The sequence below is a fragment of the Schistosoma haematobium genome, chromosome 1 (genome assembly GCF_000699445.3).
Source record: "Schistosoma haematobium chromosome 1, whole genome shotgun sequence".
NCBI lineage: Eukaryota > Metazoa > Platyhelminthes > Trematoda > Strigeidida > Schistosomatidae > Schistosoma > Schistosoma haematobium.
The window spans coordinates 65,616,930-65,628,938 of NC_067196.1; the positions used below are offsets into that span (position 1 = coordinate 65,616,930).

The window sequence follows — 12,009 nt, forward strand, 5'->3', positions numbered from 1 at the left end:
CGATCAAGAAATAAGAAAAGGAATCTTGTTTAAATACTTTGTGCTGAGAATTCTATATTTTAAGTTGCCATAAATTTTAACAAAAATGAGTACTTACTTTAGTACGAATTTCTTTTGATAACTTTTTTCCTACAGTAGTCTGTAATATATTTGATTTCGTCCCGATGCTATCATTATTTTGTGCATTGTCAGATTTATGAATAGTACAACTATCTAAAAATACATCATTCTTATTGAAAGAATGCTCACTTTCTGTGGAAGAGCAAATACTATGAGTTCTTTGACATTTGGATGATTTTGGAGAAGTACAAACAAGTAAATGTGATTCATTCTCTTGATGCAATTTGTTAGATTTTTTCTTTGTTTCCGGTGAAAAGCATGTTTTTCGTAAAGGGGAAGTTTTAACATGTGTGTTAGAATATTGACTAGTTGTTGTAGGAGAAAATCCCACAGTTTCTCCATGAAAAGGTTTTGTATTAATACGAAAATGAGACTTTTTTGAGGATGCCCAAAATCCAGTTGGCTGGTGTGATAATTTTTCTTCAAATATATCACTGTTATACTGAGTTTTATTACCACATGATACTATGTTTTGAGTATCAGAAGTTCCTTGTGGTTCTTTATGTAAATGTGGATTGGATGATCCATCAGGTCGTCTTGAAGATGGTATGTCTCTGTCACTTTTTCTACATATATTGAGTTTCCCTTCCTTTCCATAAAGCGGACCAGAAGATACAGAAATCGGGAGTGGAGCAGTTGTTCTTTCGGAGTCAGTGACTGAATCCTGTTTAGTGTATTCATCAAATGAACGAGGAAGTTCAGAATGACAACCTTCCTGGATTGAGTTAGGTGGTACAGACCTTCCACGGCGTAGTTTACTAATTTTCATACACTGCGGACTTTGTATTATGGCATTTTCATAATTACACACTCTAGATCGTGTCATCTGATGAGAGATAAAATTTCTTTCTCCAGAAAACATAATCTCATTTTGGGAATTATTTTGGCAATAGCATGTTTGGTGGTGAGCTGATGGGTCATGTTTAGCGTTTGTGCAAATGTTTGTCGAAGATTCACGAGGTTTAATGATTACATTACTTTCACCTGACTGGTTAAGGCCACTTTCCTGTGAGTTATAAGTTTCAACAGAAACTGACTTAACCCAGGCGGCTATTCTTGCAAAGTTTGAAGATGTCTGAAGAGAAGTAATGAACGGTTGTTTCGACTGAAGAGCAACATTACCGAATAATGCATTACTAAGTGCTTTTGAATTAGATATATTCGAGCATGAATTATCTTCAGGCTTCATGAATTCTGCTTTGCCATGAAATCTGCAAAATAAGAGTTAGTGTATTTTTAATACCAGTACTGAATATAACATCACTTTAGAATGTGGTTAATGGTATCTTGGGTGTAGAATATGCTTAATAAATTTTTAACGAATTAGAGGAAAAAACAATGAATCTACCATCCTCCATGTTTACTTTATTATCAAAATGTTGTAACTACTGGTACAACTACCACGGACTATATTACAAGTGTAAATTCTTCATTTGACACAAATACAAAATGGGGCAATCTAAGCTAAAAAAATTAAATGTAGTATCTTGTATTATGATGGCAACGAAATACGTATTTCTTTTCATGTATTAGTGTGAATAGTTAATGGAGGTTTTAAAAACTAATTTTTAATGATAAGTTATTCTTGTCGATGAGATATCATCCAATAACTCTTAGGATATGTTAAATACTTACATTTCCAAATACAGAATTATGCACCGACTGCTGTTAGACCACCTTTGGAAACCTGGAAGCACTGGGCGGCTGTTTCGTCCTATTGTGGGACTCCCCAGAAGTGCGCATCCACGAACCCGCTAGCGGGACTCGAACCCAGGGCCTTCGGTCTCGCGCGCGAACGCTTGACCTACTGGACCACTGAGTCGGCATCCAATGCTGATGGTGTCTAACATCAACCAATGCACGAAATTGCGTGACCATGTATGTTAGCATATACTTTACTAAATTTACTTACATATGATGTCTGATAGATTGACCATCATTACCAATCTCTCCAAGTGCCATACTAAGATTTGCATTTATTACGGTGCATAATTCATTCCCATCTGATTTCATCAATTGTAATTGGTGATTTTCGTTTGTCTGAAAATCGAGTAACAATGTAAAAAGTGAGAAACAGAGGCAATTCTGAAATAATTTGATTAAATTAACAACACAATTACACTATGGAATGACCAGTTCAGCAGATATTTATAACTGTCTGGCACTAGACAGTTGTTTATTTTTATTATAGAACTCCTCATCATTGTTTATCTGAAACTTTGTAAGAGGTGAAACGCAAGACCTTCCTACTTAGCAATAATTGTGTTAACTTTAGATTTCTGAGTTGTCATTCATTTGTTGGGAATTTCTATTTAACCAGTTAACGATAGAACGATTATTCTGCCACTGTCATCAGTGATAAATTATTCAGTGCTGTACATGGGTGAACTTCAATTACTACAGCTTCTCTATAGAACTTTGGGAATATTTATCGAATCTGGACACAAAAAAACACGATTTTTAATACAATGCCTCGTATTCTAGTTAAATACAAATTGACTGAAGATGGGACTGTGAATCATTGGATACTAACTAAATAATCTTCAGATAAAGAGCCTGCAACAATGCCTAAAAGTTATAGATTCAGTCTCTGATGGAGTAGTAGGTATACATTGCCAAGAATACCTGTGCTATGATGAAATCATGGTATATTATTTTTTTCTAAAGAGCTGACCGTTTAAGTTAACAATACATAAAAGTATCATTTCCGTTCCACTGATATGTTATTTACTACGTCAGTTTCAAAGTGAACCGTTTAATGAGTTATAATTAAATTTTTTACATTAATAAAATGAAACAATCAACATACTTTGATAAAATCTTCTTGCATAGTAGTGCTTATTGGTAATGTGCTATGCTTTTGAATCCAATCTTTAACAAATGGTTTAACTTTAGCTATAGGTGCATTTGTATCACTATGATTCATAAATGATTTAGTTAAATAACATTCATTAGAAGATTGTTTCATAATAGGATTTACATTTCTTATCTGATTTAGATTAGATGTATGAGGAATAGAATTTGTTTGTGTATTTAATTCATGATCATTTAGATTATTATTACTATTATTAGTATTATTATTCACTGTCCATGATTCTAATGATTGTGGTTTAACAAGTTGGATATGATTTCCTATTGGTACTATACTTGTTAAATCACCTGTTTCTACAGTTAAATTACTCTGGTTCATAAGTGAACCAGCCATAACACATGTTGAACATTGACTGCTCAATGTTGTATCACCATGTTGTACTTCTAGAAAAAAGAAATAATTTATACTTTTAAATTTAGCACAATGAAAATTATTATTAGAAAGGGGTTTTAGGGAAGATTGTAGCAATTTAATAGTTGAATTCGCGAGTCAATTAAAGCTAGAGCACCATGAGAAACCTAGAAGCATTGGACGGTCGTTTCGTCCTGGTGTGGGACTCATCAGCTGTGCACATTTAAGTTAATATTGAAATACATGTATATTGAAAGAAAAAGAAGAATCTAAACAAGTATGTTGTAATTCATTTCAGTGATAATTAAAAATGAAAAAATCTTACTATATTTATTAAATCAACTCTTAGTATAGACCAATTTAATATGATATATAATTTTATATATTTTATCAGAAGGGGGTTTTGTGGAGATTGTAGTAATTTAATAGTTGAATTCATGAGTCAATTAAAGATAGACCATCATGAAAAACTACTGAAGACAATGGTGGACGATGGCGCACTTTCGTGGATTGGTTGAAGTTAAACATTAACACCATTAGATGCCAACTCAGTGGTTTACAGTTTAAGCATTCGACAGTGAGATCGATAGGTCCTAGGTTCGAATCAAAGTTGAGCACTGCTAAGGAGTCCCATACTAGGACAGATTGGCCGTCCAGTGTTTCCAGGTTCGCCATGATAGTTAATTGACCACCATCTACTAACTAGCCTCTTTTTCACATTATTCAATTCATTTGACTTTACTGTCTCAGTAATATTCTCAAATGATAATAACAATTAATAAGTTTGGTAACAGCTCACATTCAATTAATTTAATTTTGAATTCGTTTATTTTCTGACTTTGTATGTTACAAGTAAAACTGAATCTTGATAAAAATATGTATTATTAAAACAAAACTAACATATTTTGAAGATTCGGTGAACGTTTTACATACTACTTAAAATTTAATCAGTTGTTCAATACCTTCGGTAACTTATTAGCTTCTATCAAATCAACTGAAATCGTCAGTTTTTCAAAGAATTTATTTCTGCTAACTTATGAACACCTACCTTGAATAAAATAATTAGTTCAAAGGCTTTTTACCTTTTAATATCAAACCATTAATTTGAAATAGTAAGAATACCTTAGTTATCTTCCATCTTTTATTATCCTCAATGTTTCATGGAGCATATGAAATATTCTCAGAGACCTTATTCACCCCGTTTTTTATTTATGTTTTCATTATATACCTACGTAAATACTGCGATATTTCGGGATTACAGATTAATAATAAAGCACGAAGCGAAACACTTCCTGTTTTCTACCTTCAAAATCAACGACAGTTTATATTTTCGAAAATTAAAACTTCATTGAATGATTTCTTTAACAGTATACCCTTGAACGGATATGTTGCATATTAGCTATTATGTATAAGCGGTATTACAAATAAATTTGATATTATTGTCATAAAAAATCGAAATGTAAGAAAGATTGTATGACTCGATGAATATGAATGAAAAAGAACATATATCATAAATGAGGCAATCATTTCGTTGTCATAAAGTATGTTGAACTACTTTCATTTAGTTTATTTATTTGTTTACTTATCATTGTATTTTCACCTTTTTGTTATTTACTTACTATGTATGTACTTACAAGAAAACTATGTGTAAAAGGTGAATGTATAGTTTATCTACTCTTCATATATATATATATATATATAGATTACAGAGACGATGATAATTAGACTGTTGTAAGAAATAAAATCAAGAGTTAGTCAATAACAGAATAAACAAATAAGGTGAGAAGACAAAATTTATACTTGAAGTATGTTACATTCATTTTATCATGAAAATAATAATCATAATAAGAGGGAATAATTCTATTTATAAATAGGATTTTGTTTTTGCCTTAATTTGAAACCAAAGAAGTTGTATCAGGCAAAATAAAAACCGAAAGTAACTTTGAAATGAGCTGAAATGTAAATATCCTAGCCGGAATAAAAATGATTACTTTAGTGAACAGTAGACAATGTACCAAGAAATCTTAAGCAAAAGAGGTGTTGCAAATACGTACCTACGTATGCTCAATCACCAATCAATAATATATATATATATATGTATACCTTTAACATTAAACAGGTAAATAAGTTAAAACACCATAAACCGAAGAATCAAACACACGTCGAGTTAAATGTATGCTTCGATCGTAAGTAAAGTTCACAGATTACAGATAGGAATTACTTTTATTTATACAGAAATGATCCCACTGATTTTTTTTATTTGTAAATACAAGACTTGTTAAAGGATAACCATGTTTACTAAGTTTCAGGTTTTACCATTTTCTAGAAAATCTGAATAATTCATTTTCAAAAGGTCAGACCACGTATTTAACCCTATCATATTTTAGTTTTATAAGACCACCATTTTGGGTTCAGTATTATAATTGTGTAGTGAAGTATCTGTTTTATTTCCAGTATGATATTCTGTTTAGCATAATCTTGATAATATCTCATGCAGACATGTATTCGGGATAACCTTATTTGTATAGATTTAATGTGAATTTCGTTCAGTGTGACATGTATGGGCTTTTGTATTAGCTCTCTATATTTCCCTAATGTGTACTATTAGTTAATTACTCATCATATATGAGTAAAACAGTATATAACTGAGCTCATGTTTGGTTCAAGTTGACATGTTTTGAGTGATGAAGTAAGTATTCTGCAACTGATTTGTTTTCTCCATATTTATGTAGTGCAAATCACAGTGGTTCTCTATTCGTAGTAATCAGTAGTTCAAAATCGCAGTGGTTACCGCTAAATAAACACGTAATAGTCTCACAATGAAAACAATGTTTAAAAAAATTAAGTGAATTCGACATGAGGATAAATATGTTGTGATAACACAAGAAGACAATGTACAAGGAAGTACAAAAGATAGTACGTGTATATTTACCTCCATTATTTGGACAATGATCAATTATTCTTTCTATTTGGATAATTTTGTTAGATGTTTTGTTAGACGTGATATTTGACTTTTCTAAAGCAATTGGTTTTATGGATACATTTTTTTGAATGTTTTGAACTTGTTTATCTTGTTCTGTTTTACATAATTCATCAGCTTTTTGCTCCAAATAGTCTTTTTCAGGAACCTTTTGATGTATATGTGTACAGTTGGCACTAATTGGATGATACTCTTCTTGTGATGTTAACTGACATGGAATTATCACTTGTACTGAAGTTTTAGTTAGTTCATCAACTTGAGTTTCCTGGAAAGTCATATGAAATGGGTAATATGTTAATTAATTATTTATACACATTACTGAAACATTAACGGTGCAAATGTACTCTTCCTAATTTGTTTGAGAATTCTGAGAGTATCTGCAAATATTTAACTCGTTCTGGTCATCTGCGTAGATTATTTTATACTTCATATCGGTACACAAACATATTTTTCAATTTCATATCAAGGAAATTATATATTCGTTTAAAATAAGTTCAGCGCTATTTTATACATTTTAATCTCCATTTTTCACTCATTTTGTTACTTTCGACAGTAGATCTAAAAGTGTAGTGAGACAAACTTCGTATTTCTTCATGAAAAACAGTTTGATATAAATAAACACAGTATACTCAGTTTTCGCTATCCTTGATTGATAAACTCAAAAAATAGTTCAGTCATGAGATAACAAATTTACTTCATTTTTAAGTCAAATAGATAACCAAAAGCATAAAACTCACTTTATCTATCATGCTTGGTTTCGCTACTGCATTTGTAGTAGTTTGAGATGCTTGATGACTAGGGTTGGATGGATGGAAATCTGATTTTGGTCCATCAACCCATTGTTCTTTTTGAGTACTTAAAGTTTCAATTGCATTCTTCACTGCATTACGTGGCCATGCATAAACATTTGTACGTGGTGCTGATCTTTTACGTTCCTTGGAATGTACTGCTTGTGGTGAACAGTGGTCACCAGAGTTTGTATGACTTCCTGAATGACCTAATGAACCGCTCTCAGCTCCTCCACTACCACGTCTCACGCCAACAGACGAACCAACTGGTGAATCATGTAATTGTTGTCCGTCAAATTGTTTCACTTTACTTCCACTGCTTGCCTCCTAAATAACAATATGTATTTCATATATCTGAATATAATTTGACTTACATTGTCTCAACGCAGTGTGATAAAATATGCTTAATTAGATATAAATTAATAGGTCGAAGGTTTATTCGTGAATAACTCAGTTATTAACAGTGATATCAGCTAATATCTAAACTACACAGGTAATACATGTTATAACCCGATTCTGTTTATCATTTGATGTCTTTCAGGAAAAAACATTCTAGATTGTCAGTAATACCACAATCTATTTTATCAGGGAATACATGGAAATGAATGGGAACTCTAAAACTGATGTACTATGAGAAAAATATCCACTCTTCGCTTAAGCCGATAGTTCTACCAAATATTATAACACAACAATCTCTCTTCCAAACACACTGAAATTCTACGAATGTATTCATATCATCCAGTTTTGTAACCTGAATGTATATTATAACACTTCACTCATATTTGGGTCTGTATATGTTTTAGTGAAGACTTTCAGTTAGCGTATTTGTCAGACAGTATCATTTGATCAGTGACAACTTGTTTATATCACCGTATTACTATTGGTATTATCATCATGTTTGTATCACCATGTATGTCAGATCACGTGTTACAGCGTACACTAATATCCCTTTTATTAGCTTAGATATTAGTTGCTTAACTCTCTCAGTGACTCATTAGCTTTCTTATAGGTGTGGTTTTTAAATCCAATTTACTAATTCTTTCACATTTATTCTCATTTCTATTTTTATTCGCTTCGTGTGCTTGTGACCTTGTGATCAGCACTATGCTTCGTATTGTCTTTTGAAATTTGTATACCATTGGGAGTTATCTAATAACAGTCATCAGGACGATTAATGCATGAAGCATGGGAATTATCTTGTTCTCTGAGCTGGAACAAAACTCCATCAAAATCATCCACCTGAGCTACAAATCTTGTCCACCATAGGAGATTATTGTAATATCAAATGTTGGATTTATACGTTGATAACTTAATTTTTAGATGTTACTAGCTACAAAATTATTACTAGCCTAAAACATACTATGGTGAAAAGTTAGTAGAAATAAACCACCTCTTAATCACATTACGTAACTTCATAACTCAGGTTCAGGGTCTACTATCGATTGTCTCCAACCACTTGAATATGAAAATGAATAATTGGTAATTTATCTGAATTGTTTGTTTTTATCATACAGGAAAATTAGTTCCCAGCAAAGTAATCCTAACATGTTATAAATTTAAATTACCAGCGTCACCTACACAGGAGTACTTAATATAAGGATATAGATTATCAAAAACTTAAATCATGTATGCTTATAATTGTAATCAACACCTACTAAAAATGGGTTATCGTTAATCTTATTTGTTGATAACCGGATGCATACCGACAAATACAAGTGAACATATACAAAAACTTACTGAACCTGTGTCAATACTTGCTCCTGATGTTGGTTTACCAAGTCGAGAACGTACCTTCTGATTATCATCTTGAACATATTGATGACTCAGTAGACCTTGACGTCCTAAGTAAATAACAGTATCACATGATTGTTCACTACTAGATGTATAATCTTTCTCAGATGAAGCAGGTACACTTAAGAGACTATCAGGACCATAATGCCTATATTTTGTGGAAAATCCTTTGTATCCATTTGAACGTTTCATAGCTGAGCGTAATCCCATATTTAAACGTAACCGTCCTGCTCGCCTTAAACCAAAACTATCACAAGAAGAACTGTCTTCGGAGCTGGTATTCTGATCATCAACCTTAGAATTTATCTCACTGCTATTTGGACTAGTTCCTACTAATGTTCTCTCATGAGTCCTATGGCGTCGACTTCTTTGAATTTTAGATGCAAACTGTAAAAGCTATTTAATGAAAGAAAAAACAAAGTGATGAAATAACTTGAAAAGCTTATTATTTTGGCTACAGATGAGGTAACTACGAAAAGTAAAGTACAATTTTAAGCTGAATAAATAAACCCAAGGAAAAACTTCCAGGATAAGCTAACTTAAGTAAAATATTAACAACACAGATTGTAACTCAAGGATTAACATAGATCCTAATCAGTAGGTTTAGTCAATAATATTCTGACGTTCAACACTTTCTGAACTAGACCCCAGTTATTAATAAACAGTCAGAAGAAATGTACAATATGCAATTTCCAAATTATTTTCATTTCTAAGAAGAACGTAGTAGTGGACTAGATAAATTATTCTGTGCTAATGTAAGTTATGCGTAACAAATGTAACTTCAGCACTTAATAGGCAATGAAGAAACATTCTGACTGGAAATATCAGTAAGCAATAGATCTAAGTCGTCATCATCCTCAAATATTTATTCCACTCCCTTATTACCATTGCCATATGATCTAGAACGTACTGAACATTATGATACTTGACATAATATGTGATATAAAGAAACGCTCGATTTATTGATGAAATATTGGTAAAACATCAATACAAAATTCTTTGAATGTTTTAATCCTCAAACTCATGAATAATCCATTGAAATGAATTTATCCAAAACCAAGAGATTGAATAACGTCTAACAGCTAATCAGTTTCTTTTAATTAAATGAAAATTCACAATCACGAGTACGTTCAGATGTTAACGACATTTATTTACCTATGATTGATATAATGCTTCAAAGAGACTTCCCATATCAAACATATTTTACCCTAAAATATCTGCTTAGAGCTCAGTGTAACAGACAATCATCTAGAAAATACTTACAAACGTGAAGATAATGTTGCGCAGGAATGATTACTGATTAATTTATGATATTTAAACTCATGAGTTACACCAAACTTGAATGAATATGTAGTGTATAAATTATTAATTAAATCTCTTATTGTGTATACTTATTTAGTTGACTTTGTCTTTTAAAATATGTTTATTTGAGGTATATGGTTCAATCCATTAAGGAAAATATTAGTTTAAGTAACATTGGTCGCTCTATTAGTGTTACCATCAACTGCTCTGACATAACATATTCATTGTTTATAATTGATTGTTGGTTATATTTGATCAAGATAAGGATTTAAAACCTTATAAATTATTGGTTTGGATCGACAATAAAAGCCCTTACAAATAAGTAAAAATTCACCTTTGTTGTACAACCAAGCGATTATCTAAAATCAGTAACTAAGTGGATAACACGTTGGTAATTTGGAGCGAAAGTTATCGGGCTCGAGTCTTGGTGTGAACATTAGCCCAGGTACAGTGAAATTCGGGTGGAAGTTCCAAATAAGACGGAATTAGAATCTTGCATCCAAGTGTTGCCTGCCTTCCTACTCTAATTAGAACATAATTTTTTGTCTGTCTAATTACAATATGATTACTACCAGAAGAATGGAAAGGTTATTGTATGAATTTGATGCGATGCAATGTGAAATCGATAAAATTTAAGAAGCAATAAAAACAATAAAGATATGATGAAATTCATAGTATCCTAAACATTTTAGTGAACATATAAGTGAAATTAATTATATATATAGCCTACCTGCAAATTTTCATGATAATAATTTACATTTGGTGATGTTTGTATAAGTATACATGTTCGGCAGCCAATACTTCCAATAGCTTCACGTAACATTTGTGAAAGCTTACTATTTCTATGAGGATGGTGTCTATTGCCATTGATTAATGCTAAGACAACTGAGGTCATGGAAGAAAGTGATAACACCGAATCGTTTAATGAAGTTGTTGTTTGCTTGTTTTCTGAATTTTGTGATTCCGTATCAGCTGAAATGTCTGTTTCAACATCTCTAGATAGTTTTGTATTTCCCAGATCGATCAAATGTAACCGACTCCGACCACCAGCGACTTTATCAAATCATATAAAAAAAATCAAAGTCATTGGTTATGTTACAGTGAAAATTATTAATTAAGCCATAAGTAAATAAACAATAAATAATAGTATTATTATATTTTATCGCTGGTTAATCACAGAGGCCACTGAAAATATAAAATATAAGAGTTATAGGCTGTAAATAACTTGAAAACATTGAACAAAGATAGACAAAATGACAGTCATTCGACCAAAACAAAATTCAATGTCAAATATTCTCAAACTTTCTTTAGAACAAACAAGCACAGTCAATGAAAACTAGCTGGTCAACGACGATGAAAGAAAATTAAAGATGACTATGAGGTTACTTTTCTTAAATTTTAGATACGTTTTCCTATTGATAATTTCATTTGTAAAGTTCTGTAAAATTATGTAAGAAAACTAAATGAATAGTTTACAAGTGAAACAAATCATTAAATCATATAGTTTAGGTAGCAACTATAAAGTGCCTAGAAACAACTGATATTATTAAGTTATCCAAGAAGAGCTAACAAGTTTAGACAAGTTTAAATAGATGATTCAGTGAAAATTCTCTAATAGATAGGAGGATAATTTGAAGATGAAGATTTCAGTTAATTGTTTAATAAATAAATAAATAAAAAGAAGCTGTTCAAGACAGTTTATTGTAGCAGTGATTAATTAGTAATTATTCTTATATGAACGTATAAATAAGATTTAAGTCAGGTGATAGTAACTATGATCCCAACACACCATGAACCGTTTATCA

At 31.4% G+C, this 12,009-nt stretch overlaps 1 protein-coding gene across 2 annotated transcripts in view; it reads right to left on the reverse strand.

The window, feature by feature from the left end:
* The window catches only part of MS3_00001882 (uncharacterized protein), a gene marked incomplete at both ends in the record, with an annotated part of 108,123 nt that overhangs the window by 15,464 nt on the left and 80,650 nt on the right, over positions 1–12,009 (reverse strand). For both annotated transcript variants that reach the window (XM_051209386.1, XM_051209387.1), the window contains 7 exons: positions 98–1,331; positions 2,033–2,160; positions 2,930–3,375; positions 6,276–6,588; positions 7,061–7,438; positions 8,849–9,298; positions 10,935–11,257. In XM_051209386.1, the coding sequence (XP_051074839.1) occupies positions 98–1,331; positions 2,033–2,160; positions 2,930–3,375; positions 6,276–6,588; positions 7,061–7,438; positions 8,849–9,298; positions 10,935–11,257 (3,272 nt within the window). The remainder of the gene's footprint in view (positions 1–97; positions 1,332–2,032; positions 2,161–2,929; positions 3,376–6,275; positions 6,589–7,060; positions 7,439–8,848; positions 9,299–10,934; positions 11,258–12,009) is intronic.